The following is a 13408-nucleotide window of genomic DNA, read 5'->3' as shown; positions in this document are numbered from 1 at the left end:
TCAAACATGTATTTGACACAGTTTCATGCAAATTGCTCAGAAATCCTGGATTTAAATGTTTTTCAAACTGCTCAAAATTGCAGACAATCTAAGGGCAGAGCTTACTGGTCAAAGTGATACATGTGTTCCTCATGAGTCAAGGCACATGTGTAAGCAGGTTTAACGGCTGTCGGCCAAACGAGGCATGACTTTTGCCTGTTTAAAGTTTGCATTTTCAAAAAATTGCTATAGCGCCCCCCTTTGACCAATTGGAGTAAGATTGGTTTCAGTGATACTTGGAAGGACCCTCTACAATATTGCAAAGTGTCAAACAAATGTGAGTCTGCATGTATGTGTTAGGGGCAGATGAATAATTTAAAAAAAGCTGCAATTTTCATTGGCTTATAAAAGCTTAACGTTTTCACTTATGGAAAATCCGCTAAGTTACGTTTGTCGGCATTGGTCCAAAGTTCATGTGTATACAGTTTCGTACAGATTGCTCATAAATCCCAGGAGAAGTGATTTTTTTACTGCTTTTTACTGCTTTTCATAGAATTCGAAATGGTGGGAGATCTAAAGGTCAGAGGTCAAAAGTCAAACAGCGAAAGTTGTTAGGCTTGAGGAGACGCATGTGTGTATCGAAGTTTCATGGCTGTAGGTCGAACAGGGCATGAGCTGTACCTGTTCAAAGTTGGCATTTTCAATTGAGTGCTACAGCGCCACCCTTTGGCCAATGGTTGTGAGTTTCGGGTTTTCGCCGTTTGGCATAGCCCTCTACCATATTGCCGAATTTCATAAGAAGTGACCAGGCGGTTAGGCCAGAACTGGCAAAACCGGCGGAAGATCATGAATTCTTACAGATGTAATAGGGTTCGAAGCCTGATAGGCTCTCGAAACCTAATAATAATAGTTGTTGTTGTTGTTGTTGTTGTTGTTGTTATTATAGTAGTTATATATTAGTAATAATTATTCATTATTAATTGATTATATATTAGTAATAATCTATAATGCACTCTCAGAATTCGTACAATTATAATCTTCTTGAAATTATAGTATTTGTTCTTATAACTGAAATTATAGTTATAAGAACATACTACTCAGAATGCTTTATAGAAATAATCATAGTACATATATTATAAGTATAAAGCATTCAAATAACTTATACCATTACAGTCTATGCTTATAGGTCAAGTATTATAACACTTCATAATTGCTGGACACTCACAAACGTTTTTGGCAGCGATGACTAGCATCACAATATAGAGCTTTAACATTTTTTAACAAAAAAACTACCAAAACACATCACTTACTGCACCTCACTTTATTTCACTGTCGGTGTTAATACCTGAACGTCTTTCACTCTGCATGATACATTTTGTCTCTCTTTCAAAGCAGTCCGCACTGCCTGCAAGGCCCGGATGACAAAAAGGAGATAATGCACAACGCTGAAGTCCCCAAAACCATGGCTGTAGGATCATATTTCGGGATTATTAACCTGAACAAATAAGTATAGTGTGATGGGAATATAATATTTGTCTATGAACGGAATAGTAATCATGTAAGGCAACATACACAAAATATAGGCTGCACACAACAGTGGCTGGGCACTGGCTAGCAGGAAAGCCAGATTGACACAATTAGCAATGATAAAACCTCTGACACTATCATTTACTCGCAAAGCAGACGATGATCTGTTAGCAGGCACAAACTGAGCTAGAATGGCTGATATTACGTCTGCAATGTATATCATATCAGCCATTCTAAGGGTAGAACAAATTATAGACAAACATCATACAACAGCTATGAATTGGCTGCTCTGAAAGTCAGCTTTCCAAAATATCTTGTTTATTTGACCAAGGGTATCCAAACTTTTCAGGCCGCAACCCCCAAAATAATCCTAATTGAACTGGGGACCCCCCCACCCAGACAAGCACTTGGAATTGTAAGCATTTCATTTAGTTTGACTCGCTTCCACAGATAAATATTGTGAAAATAGCCGAAGATTTTGAAAATAGCCTACAAGCTTGTAGATTGGCTGTTTTCACAATGTTTGCCTCTTTCTTATGTAATTGTCAATTTGGAATTAACAAGGTCTTAAAGGGCAAGACCACTTTGGTAGAGGTTTGGGTTGTGTAGTTACCTTGCCATGATGTAACTCCAAAGGTGGGCAAGAAATAAAAAATAATTGCTCTATTGATTAGAAATTCATAATTCAAAATATGCTCCTCATTGACTTACATTGTACGGTAAAACTGCTCTCAAAGTCACTCTTTTAGCACAGAAACGAACGCAAACAAAGTTGATTCAGACAATATAGAACATCACCAAACCCAGTACTGTTTAAAAAAAAAAAAAAACAGTACTGTTGATTTTGCCATTTTTAACAAGTAGAAAACCCGGACTGGATCGGCGGATCCGGATCCAGATCTTCAAATAGTAAAATCAACAGGAAGTTGACATTTTTATTAAAAAAACAAACAGTACTGGGTTTGGTGATGCTCTATATTGTCTGAATCAGCTATGTTTGGGTTCATTTATGTGCTAAAAGAGTGACTTTGAGAGCTGTTTTACCTTACAATGTAAGTCAATGAGGAGCATATTTTGAATTATCAATTTCTAATCGATAGAGCAATTATTTTTGATTTCTTGCCCACCTTTGGAGTTACATCATGGCAAGGTAACTACACAACCCAAACCTCTACCTAAGTGGTCTTACCCTTTAAAAGTTGTTAACATTAGAAATGTGCAGTTACTCTGTATACATGTACCGGTATACTGTATGTTGGTTTGTTTACTGTTGAGTGAGAAAACAAAAGCACATTAAGCTAACCATCTGGGGACCCCCCAAAATAATTCAGGGACCCCCAGTTTTGGAACCACTGGAATTAGGCCATGGATAAACAAACTAATTGTTAATTAATATGAATTTAGGCCTACTGTACTGTGGCAACACATGGAAAGTACCTCCACTCCCAAATGTTCTGTAACTTTTCATCATCAGACACTGGCCCTCATTTTTCAATGTGCGAGACTACTTTTTAGCATTAACTGTTCCTCTCCTACACACCTGGCCAGTGAAAGTAGGTGTGCAAATAGACATTATCTACAAAACCTGTGCTATCATACCTGTGCTGTCAGTTCAGTTCTGAATGTGAGCCTCTGTCCATGTCTTGCTCTTTTTATGGATTCATAAAGAAATAAGATGGACTCTCTCATGGCCATGGACTCTCTCATGCTGCTCCATGCCTGTTTGCAACAGTATCACGTGATACCTACAGAAGGCCTAAACTTAGTGACTTCTCCAACAACCGGTCTGCAAATGTGGAACCTAAGATGCACTATTAACCACTTGCTGAAATAAAAATAGAATTGCAATATGAGCAATGGCAAAAAAAAAAAAAAAAAAAAATATTATTTTATTTAGAGTTGTGAATATGCAGGTCCAGGGGGGACCCTCAGTACTCCTATTTCCTGTGGCCTTGGTTAGAACAGAGGAAAAAACACAGACATTAACAGAGACCATGAGGTAAGAAACTCTTTATTAAGTTGAGTTATTTCTCAGTCTTATACCTGGAGCTCACTCAGCATGATACAATGTGTCTCTTTCAAAACAGTACACAAAGACCGGACAACACTGAAATCTCCAAAACAGACAACAGAAATGAACTAAGACAACGAGGTGAGAAGCATGTACAGTAACAGTCAGTTGGTAAATGTAATACCAGATGGTGCCACCATTATGTCGGGTCCACTCGGATCTCGGAACCAATTTCTCGAGTCGTCCGGGTTTGAGTCAGGGGCGTCAATTGGGTATGGCAGGCTATTGCAGCTGCCATACCCTGGCTCCAGGGGAGAAAAAAAAAAAAAAAAATTTGATAATAAATCGGGAAAATCAGGCAAAAATAAGAATTAAATAACATAACCCTAACCTAACACGAATCCTAACCCTAAAACCGAAATAAAGTAACCAAAAACTGGAAAAAAACGAACCCAACCCGCCCAGAACCGCACAAAAAATTCGCGCGCGCTTTCGCGCGCGGGGGTGACCTCATGCACGCGCGCGCATTGAACTGACGCCACTGGTTTGAGTCCATCATTTGAAAAACTAAAAATAGTCTCTGAATGAATTTCACCGGTTCATTAGGTTCTGGTCTGTCATTCTGTACCCACCAAGAGTTGTAGTTCAGAGTGTGCATGTGATGACTATCATCTCAGTAGCCTGTTAGTACAGAGTGAAGTCGATAGTAAATGTACAGTAGTGTCGCATGACCTGGCTTTATATGTTCCATGTTTACATTTTGCTAAATAAATGAACCGTGTCGACCCTTGTGTAACACCTGGGATTCGAACCTGTGTCTCCTGCATGGGAAGGGACACTAAAGCCAAACGTCAACCACTAGCCTAAAGGGGATGTTAGGCTGCACCTATAATATTTGTGTCCCTGTTGAGAACCTTCTTTAAATGAAGGTTCTCAAACTCAGACTGCATTGAACCTTGTACTGGAGCTGAACATTCAACACACTAGCACCCTCTAGTGCATTAGAAAAGGCATGAACTAAGTTCCTACCAGTACCTAGCCTGGCGTAGCTAGACTATATCACTGCGTGGATATGAGTCTGGTGCTTCCATGAGGACGTTTTGTTTCCCAAGGGGCGGGATCAAAACAATGTCCCTCGACGCAATTGGTTAGACCTACAACCAACTACTAATTACAGTCGCCCATATTCGAATACTGGGCCCTGATTGGTGCCCCACGTCTTCTGGAACAGGAAATGGATTCTCTATGGAGCGGTGCCAGACCCAAATCGCAGAGTACAATTTTATTTTGCACTCGCAGATTCGTCTGGTCCCAGGCTAACCAGTACCTACTGTACCTTTAATTGTGATAAGGAATCTGGTGCTGTCAGGTTATTTATAGGTACTCTCTACACAGTTTAACCATAATGTTAAGAAATACACTGTGACGAAGTTAAGAATTAAACAGTGTTCACTGTACAATGTTTAAGCTCTATCTATACGCAGCCACTAGTGATGAACAATACATCATTATTAAGTGTCACTAAAAGCCAGTTTTCCTAATAAAGTTCTCTTTTTCTCCTCTCCCCTGGCCCCCACACACATGGAAAGTCTTTGAGTCTTTGAGTACTTAGAAAAACGCTATTTAAATTCCAGATATTATTATTATTAAAGAGAGACACACTTAACCACTTTCAACCTGGCGTCCCTATCATAAGCATGTCATTTAGGCTAAGAGTCTGTATTTATTAGCCAAGTAGACATGTGAGATCAAAGTTCTCCTTTTTCAAGCAAGACCTGGCCAAAATTTCAGCTTTGCAATAAAGTATACAAGACACAGAGAGACGAGAACACAACATCCAAGGTCATGTTTATGAGTTCCATATACACTACAGTAAACAACATTATCCCATCTCAACCCTTGGCAGTTGTTTTCCCTACCATCGTCCAAGGCAAGTAAATTGTATACACAAATCAGGTCTACGCTGTAATCATTAATTAAATACACTTTCTTTTTTTATCGAATTGATGTGCTTTCAGACCACTGAATTATCAGCCAGTGCTTTATTCAATTACATTTGGTTATCCATTTGAATCTTCCCAAGACTGTCAAAAACAAAGACACACATTCTGTAACTATCCCTGAAACATTTGGAGAGTTGGTAGCAGAGTTTCTAGAAGTGAGATGGACAAAATTCTATTTCACAAAGTACGATTAGTTTATTGTGAAAAAGATTATGTATTCATGTCAGTAGCCTTGTGATCGTAGCCTGTAGCTCAGTGATTAATTAACTCTAGCCCAGTGCGGACTGCATGTAAGTCACTTGGTTGTGTATATACAGTAGATCCAGCTTTCTTTATAAAATCCCCAGTGTTCATTCATCTATTGGTATCTCAGAGAACGTACAGATGGACCCTTATGGAAGGAAAGGCAGGATGTTGACTAGTTACTGAAGATATTTTAAGTACAAAGGAAAAATACCTGGGCAGTGGGCATTTCAGGAGAGACTACTCAAATAAAATACTGGAACACTGGATTGGGTCTGCACATATTAATTATTTTGTTAGTCTTCCTCAGAGTAAAATTATGAGCACCAAACCCTTCTACCTTTAACTGGCTGAAGCACGTTGGACTTCTCTTTGTAGCGGTATTAGTCAGTACAGTTTTACGTCAACCCAAGGTGTCCAGAGAGGAGTAGGTCGATTTCACAAAGAATCAATATCAGGCTTGCACTTGCAACAGCTCCTTTTTTCCTCACTGTATCGATAACAAAAGTTGCCTTTTCATGTTTCCCTTGCATCCCTTCGGCCGTCTCCCGCTCAACTTCAGTTAGCATCCTCTTCTCGAAAAGTTTGTCCACGACACATTTGAGATTGGGAGCTGAAATGCTGTCGATGAAGCTGCTCCGCACAGAAAACAGCCTGTCTTTCACTTCAAGACTCAGTGTGTGCTCAACTTGTTGTTTTCTTAAAGCAGGAGCTGAAAGGGGTACATAGCAATCCAATACACAGTCTGAGGTGTTACTGTCTACAACAGGCATTTCAAGGGAGTGGGAAAGTGGTTTTAGAAGCAGCCTAACATCATTCCTAAACCTTTCCTTTGAGATCAAGTCAAATGTTGCCATATAATTGGTATAGGAAGCTTCATCAACTCCAAATTTTGCCTTCTTTGGTTGAATTATGATGGAATCATCTTGGGGGGAAGTGGAGAGGGTGTATTCTTGCTTTGGGATTAGTTCAAATGGAGGGACTTCAATGTAAATCTCTTCTCCATGCCTCTTCCTCCTTATTTTCAGCACTTCATCCAGCACAACGTTACCTGGAAGCAGCAATACTTTCAGGATTGAACATGGATTATCATCGGTTGGTGGTGTATAAAACAGCAACGCCAATGCACGGATAGGATCTGCAGGGATAGGATCTGCAGGGATATGATCTGCAGGGATAGGATCTGCTCGGATAGGATCTGCTCGGATAGGATCTGCTCGGATAGGATCCGCTCGGATGGGATCTGCTCGGATGGGATCTGCAGGGATAGGATCTACAGGGATAGGATCTGCACGGATAGGATCTGCTCGGATAGGATCTGCTCTGATAGGATCTACATGGATATGATCTACATGGATAGGATTGGGGGCTGGACTGTTAAAAAATAAATTGACCAACCTTTTTACACCTGTAAAAATGATGAGACCATATCGCGAAAATCCAGTTATGTTTATAATGACATGAGTTTCTGTGATCACATCGGGCTTGATAAACTCAATGCCATCATCATCCGTCACATGGACAACATACAAGGACTTGCCTCCGCCCATGGAGAGGATCTCACAGTGTTGAAGGTGTAACTGACACACAGACCCCAGAGGACATTTGATGTCAAACAGTGGTCCTGCAGGCCTCTTGCTAAGCTGGGCTAGAAGCTTTTGTTTCCAAGGGACTGTCCTGTAATTCACATCTGTCTCTGTCTCTGTCTTAAACACCAAGCCGGTCACGCTGCATTGGAACAGTCCTGCTTGGGTGCAGTGGAACCTGTAGCTTTCCTTGTTTTCTAAAACAATGATGTCAGGTGTAATTTTCTGTGTTTTGTCCAGTACTGTAACATCATTCAAACTGTGGGACCGCTTTGCCTTGTTCCCTATACATGGACTTTGGCTCAGTGAGGCTAAACTGTGAGAACGAAGCAGGGAACTGGATTCTTCTATCCTGCAACCACTAAAGCATCTACTTAGATCAGTTTCATCTTGGAGCTCCAATGAGGGGTGTGGAGAGGACAGTGACACTGTAACAAGATGGTCCGTGGTTGAGCAATCACAGGCTGTGTCACATGGCACCATTTCTTCTGGGAAAAGTTGGAAGGCCTGTTGTGATACAGAGGGGGAAGGCAACATGGGGGAATGGGGGGACACTATAGCAACAGAGGGTGGAACTATTCCCCGTGGAAAATCTTGTGATGAATGACCTTCAAGCTGTTTCTGGTATGGAGTTGTGGATGCCACATCATCATCATCATTGTGATCAGAATCAGCTTCCATCTCACCATGCAAAAAAGAGAAAAGAGAAAATAAAATTAAAATCAAGGATATTAAATAAACATAAATAAATATGAACCAAATAAGACTATTCTACAGCACCAGCTCTTAAAAAAGTCACTCCCTGCTGGCTGGCTGGCTGACTGACTGATTGTGTGTGACTCTCTGCTGATGTTCTAACATGCCTTGCATCAATGGCACTCTACCAGTAGATGAACATTCGACATTGAGGTTCTTCGGAGGGCCTATTTTAATAAATCAAACAAAAAAAGCTCCTCAGAGCACAGGTCTCCACCAGGTCAGGTACGTTATTCTGGCCTCCTGGTGGTGCTATAATAGGCCAATGTGAAAATGGTGGCATTTATTCTTAGGTCTTTCACGGCAATCAGACACAGCATTCATGATTTGAGGCATTTTGTTCCAAAATGTGCTTTGCTAAATTAGACCTGCTGGTGGCGCTATAACAGGCCAATGTGAAAAGGGTGGCATTTCTTCCTCGGCCTAGTGGGAATGTGCGTGTGAAATTTCACGGAAATCGCAAGCTGCGTTCAGGGTTTGAGGCAGTTTGTTCAAAACGGACCAATCCTGCAAACTTTGGATGGCAACCTTAACCAATGAGGATGGAATATGGGAAATCGGACAGATCAGGGTTGATCACATGACTATAGAGATACTGTGTACCGATTTGCAAGACGTTTGGTTAAAAACTGTAGGAGTAATGTGAAAAAATGGGTTTTGCACAAATCGGCCTCCTGGTGGTGCTATAACAGGCCCATGTGAAACATTTGAGGCAGGGGTTCTGAATTGGCATCCAGGGAGTGTGTGTGCACAGTTTCACAGCAACCGGGCCAACGGTGCCGGAGATTTGGTGGTAACACACGGACAGGACGGACGGACACACGGACACACACACGGACGGAGGGTAAAACATACTCTCTCACCATGAGACAAAAAGCCCAAAACCAAGCACACATTGTCTGATCTGGCATATTGAGGGGCCTCTAAGTAACATAGATCCAAAAGTGATAGCACGTAGACCCATAGGGGATGCCACAAATGTGAAGACTTCTTTTTAGACTAATTGTATATTTTACATTGTTGGCATAAATTATCAATTAAAAGCGTGTTATAATGCCTGACATCTGCATTTGATTCCGTGAATTCTCTGCCTTCCCCCTCCCCCTTCAAAATGGCAGAGACACAGACGTCCATGCATCTCATTCTCACCTCCTTCCTTGGGGACTAAGGGGCGAGGAAACAACGGGAGTGAGGGAAGCAAGAATGGAAAGGAGAACCTTAAGTAGCCTCCCTACAGGTTAAACACGCATGCAGATGAGATGCTCTGTGAACAGAGCAGCATCTGCAGCATTCATACTGTAGGTGACAGACAGACAGGTAATGATAGTTGTCACTGTGGTGAAATGAAAACAATACTCAATCTCAATAACAACATCAACCCTCGCTAGTGTCAAACAACAAAGTAGACAAGACAATATGCTTAATACTAATCTAGACTACATTATGTGTTGTTAAGCTAATACGTTAGCTGGGACATACTGACAGAAAATGTCAGTAATTAATGTACTTAATAAATAATTGCAAGCCAAGCATTATTGTTCCTACTGATATTCTGTTATTCTTTGACAGATATCATTGTGAAATTGGTATTAGATTGAATTCAATGTGGTATTAAAAAGGTATAAAAAAATATTATATTTAATTAAGTAAACAAGCAGTGCTTGGACCTCATATTACAGTACTTGCTTGCAACAAATATATTACTAAGCAAGTACAGTTAAGCAAAGTAAAATAAGTACCATTTCAAAATCTTTCAGGAAGGGGGTTCTGTCCTTGAAGAGTCTGGAAAGACATCAAAGGATGAAACAGTTTAGTTGTGTATGTAGTAAACATGTATGTAGTATGATGTGTGTAGTAAACAATGTTGTTGATGATTTCTCTACACACCTGTTGCAAATAAGTGACTCTGTAGCAGGATGGTCTGTGGTTGAGCAATCACAGGCAGTGTCACATGACATCTTTTCAGGGACATGTTCGAAGGCCTGTTGTGATACGGATGGGGAAGGCAACATGGGGGAATGGGGGGACACTGTAGCAACAGAGGGTGTAACTATTCCCCGTGGAAGATATCCGTGAGGTTCATGTACTTTCCTGGATGGTGATGTCTCTTCATCATGATCAGAACCAGCTTCCATCTTACCATGCAGAAAAGAGATAATCAAATCAAATCATGGATATTACTTTTTTTTTAAATAACCAAATGAGACTGTTCTAAACCATCAGCTCTTAAAACAATCACTCCCTGCTGGCTGACTGACTGTCTGTCTGTCTGTCTGTCTGTCTGTCTGTCTGTCTGTCTGTCTGACTGACTGACTGACTGACTGATTCTGTGTTACTCTTTGACATTGACATTGAGGCTGAAGTTGATTGAGGCTGATTGCAGTTCTTGGGAGGGCCTATTTTACTAAATAAAACAAAACAAAAAAAGCCCAAAACCTAGCACACATTGTCTGATCTGGCATATTGAGGGCCCTCTAGGTAACATAGAGCCAACAGTGATTAGACCCATAGGAAATGCCAAACATGTGAAGACTTTTTTTTTTTTTACAAATTGTACATTTTACAATTTTGGCATGAATTATCAATTATAAGTGTGTTATAATGCCTTACATCTGCATTTGATTCTGTGAACTCTCTGCCTTGCCCCTCCCCCTTCAAAGAGACACAGACGTCCTCGCATCTCATCCTCTCCTCCTTCCTTGGGGACTAAGGGGCGAGGAAACGACAGGAGTGAGGGAAGCAAGGATGAAAAAAATGTAATCAAATTTAGCATCACTAGAGGTTACACATTCATGCAGATGAGATGCTCCGTGAACAGAGCATCTCATCTGCAGCATTCATACAGTATGTGCAGACAGACAATGATAATGTTTGCCCTAAACTTCAACACTATTTGTCACTGTGGTGAAATGAAAACAATACTGAAACATCTCAATAACAACATTAATCCTCTGCTATTGTCACACGACTAAGTAGGTAATAAGTAGACGATATGCTTAATACCAATCTAGACTAGATTATGTGTTGTTAAGCTAATACGTTAGCTGGGACATACTGACAGAAAAATGTGACATAAACGTCAATGAATTAATGTACTTAATAAATAATTGCAAGCATTATTGTTCCTACTGTAGTAGAAATCCACGGTCGTGCTCCTCTCCATGGAGCACGACCGTGGATTTCTACTACACTACACTATACCACTATACTATACTGTATATTATCTTAACATTCTTATATTATACCATTATATCTCTGCTGTCCGGCCGGAACCAGCTAACTCCAAAATGGTAATTGTTCAGGAAATGAAAAACAAAATATATTTTTTTCAGAAAATGAAGAAAACCTTATATTTTTTAAAACAAAGCAATACTGCCTCATCAAACTTGGTATTGTGACTTTATATATTATCAGATACTTGCATGTGTCATTATATTATCACCACTTTACCCAAATCCAGCTCAAGTGGAGTTAGGAGGTTTTGTCCATCATTGAGTGGAGTTAGGAGGTTTTGTCCATCATTGATAAGAACAGCTGACAATGAATCTCAAAGCTCACAACACATCACAACGCATTGTGAGGTTGGAGATCAGCTATTTATGGTGTGCGCCATCCTCATATACTAAGTATAGATCAAGCTGAATACTGTACTTAAACAACTTTAATTTTAACATGCATTGGAAACATCCATGGATCTAACTGTTACCACTGTTGTTCTTCTACAGTTGAGTACAACAAACAATTCTGCCTCAATACTCAACACTAAATGTATTTAACAAAAGCAATCATGGCACACCAACAATAAATAAATGGCATATCAAAAAAAAAATACATTCATGAATAATAGAATCTGTAGCCTATCAAATCTGTAGCCTACTGCACTAACAATAACAACCACAGTTGCATTTACCTATCCCTCAACATTTTATTATTACACTGTTGTGTGTTGTGTGTTGCCTAAACCTTCCAGTCACTGGGTTGGTGAAAACACCCCGCAAAACGGTGACCAGAGCCGAGAGCAAAGACTGTTCACTTAAAGTCTCTGCTAAAGGTGGAGGGTAAAGCAGTCTGACATGAGTGATATTCAGTCACATCTTGCATATTGGTTTAACGCTGAAATTACACAGTGAAAACTGTCCAAATTTATATCTGACAATTGGTAAAAAAAAAAAGTCTGAATTACGTCTTTTTTTAAATCTGTAGTATGTATATTTGACAATTGGCAAAAACCCTGTATATATAGTATGCAGCAGTGGAGAGCATGAGAGGAGGGGGGAGTTGTTTGTTTTTGACAGACAGTTTGAGGATCCAATGGAGTTGGGAGTTTTCGTCAGAGGCGCTTTTTAATACTTTTCATAGGCTGTTATAAAAAAAACTTTACACAGATGTAAAGGGGGTTCAATAGCATTGATTTATGAAAAAAACAACAACCTGAAAATGGAGTTAGCTGGTCCCGGCTGGACACCGACGATATACTACATACACATTATTGCTGTACTATATTATACTATCTATCATATATATCTTACACTATTATATGTGCTACTATTGTTACTGTTACTACTTGCACTGTATCTCTTTCTGTCTCTCCTCTGTCTCTCTCCCTCTCTCTCTCTCTCTCTCTCCTCTTTCCCCGACACGGTCGAGGCAGAAGGCTGCCACCCTAGAGCCTAGGGTTTGCCTGACGTTTCTTCCAGTTAAGGGGGAGTTTTTCGTTGCCACTGTCGCAAAAATTGCTTGTTCAGGGTGGGATTGTCGGGTCTCTTCTCTACATGTAAAGTGTCTTGAGACAACTTGTTGTGATTTGACACTTTAATAAAATTGAATTGAATTGAATTGAATACTGATATTCTGTCATTCTTTGACAGATATAATTGTGAAATTGGTAATAGATTGAATTCAATGTGGTATTAAATGGTATAATCACATTAATTAAGTGAACATGGGGTGCTTGGACCTCATATATAACTTGCTTACAACAAATATATTATTAAGCAGTACAATTAAGCAAAGTACAATACGTACCATTTCAAAGTGCTTATGTTTCAGGAAGGGGGTTGTGTCCATGAAGAGTCTGGAAATACATCAAATGATTGAACATTTTAATTCAAGGTATGATGTGTGTAGTAAACAATGTTGATGATTTCTCTAAACACCTGAGAACAATAAGTCATTCTATTAATAATGCACAAATTCAAATACAAGTCCATTCTACTCACCGTACAGTTTGGAGGGAGGGCAGCTGGAGTAGCCTGTCTGTTAGAGCATCAGTGAGTTTATTGTGTCTCAGACTACAACAACAC

General features: G+C 40.0%; 1 protein-coding gene across 2 annotated transcripts in view; it reads right to left on the bottom strand.

Moving 5' to 3' along the window:
- Positions 1–5386: 5386 nt before the first annotated feature.
- LOC311039871 (uncharacterized protein) overlaps positions 5387–13408 on the bottom strand; it is a 29215-nt gene continuing 21193 nt past the window's right edge. Inside the window, exons 6-11 of one of the 2 annotated variants that reach the window (XM_084049878.1) lie at positions 13325–13396; positions 13131–13179; positions 10716–10811; positions 9993–10240; positions 9845–9887; positions 5387–8030 (exon numbers count right to left, since the gene is read on the bottom strand). In XM_084049878.1, coding sequence (XP_083906004.1) covers positions 6162–8030; positions 9845–9887; positions 9993–10240; positions 10716–10811; positions 13131–13179; positions 13325–13396 — 2377 coding nt within the window. In that variant the 3' untranslated portion in view covers positions 5387–6161. The remainder of the gene's footprint in view (positions 8031–9844; positions 9888–9992; positions 10241–10715; positions 10812–13130; positions 13180–13324; positions 13397–13408) is intronic. The other variant, XM_084049879.1, reaches the window with a different exon arrangement.

This window comes from Gymnoscopelus microlampas (genome assembly GCF_963454915.1).
Source record: "Gymnoscopelus microlampas genome assembly, chromosome: 23".
Taxonomy (NCBI): domain Eukaryota; kingdom Metazoa; phylum Chordata; class Actinopteri; order Myctophiformes; family Myctophidae; genus Gymnoscopelus; species Gymnoscopelus microlampas.
The sequence above is the reverse complement of the archived record's forward strand: the minus strand, read 5'-3'. Positions and strand labels throughout refer to the sequence as shown.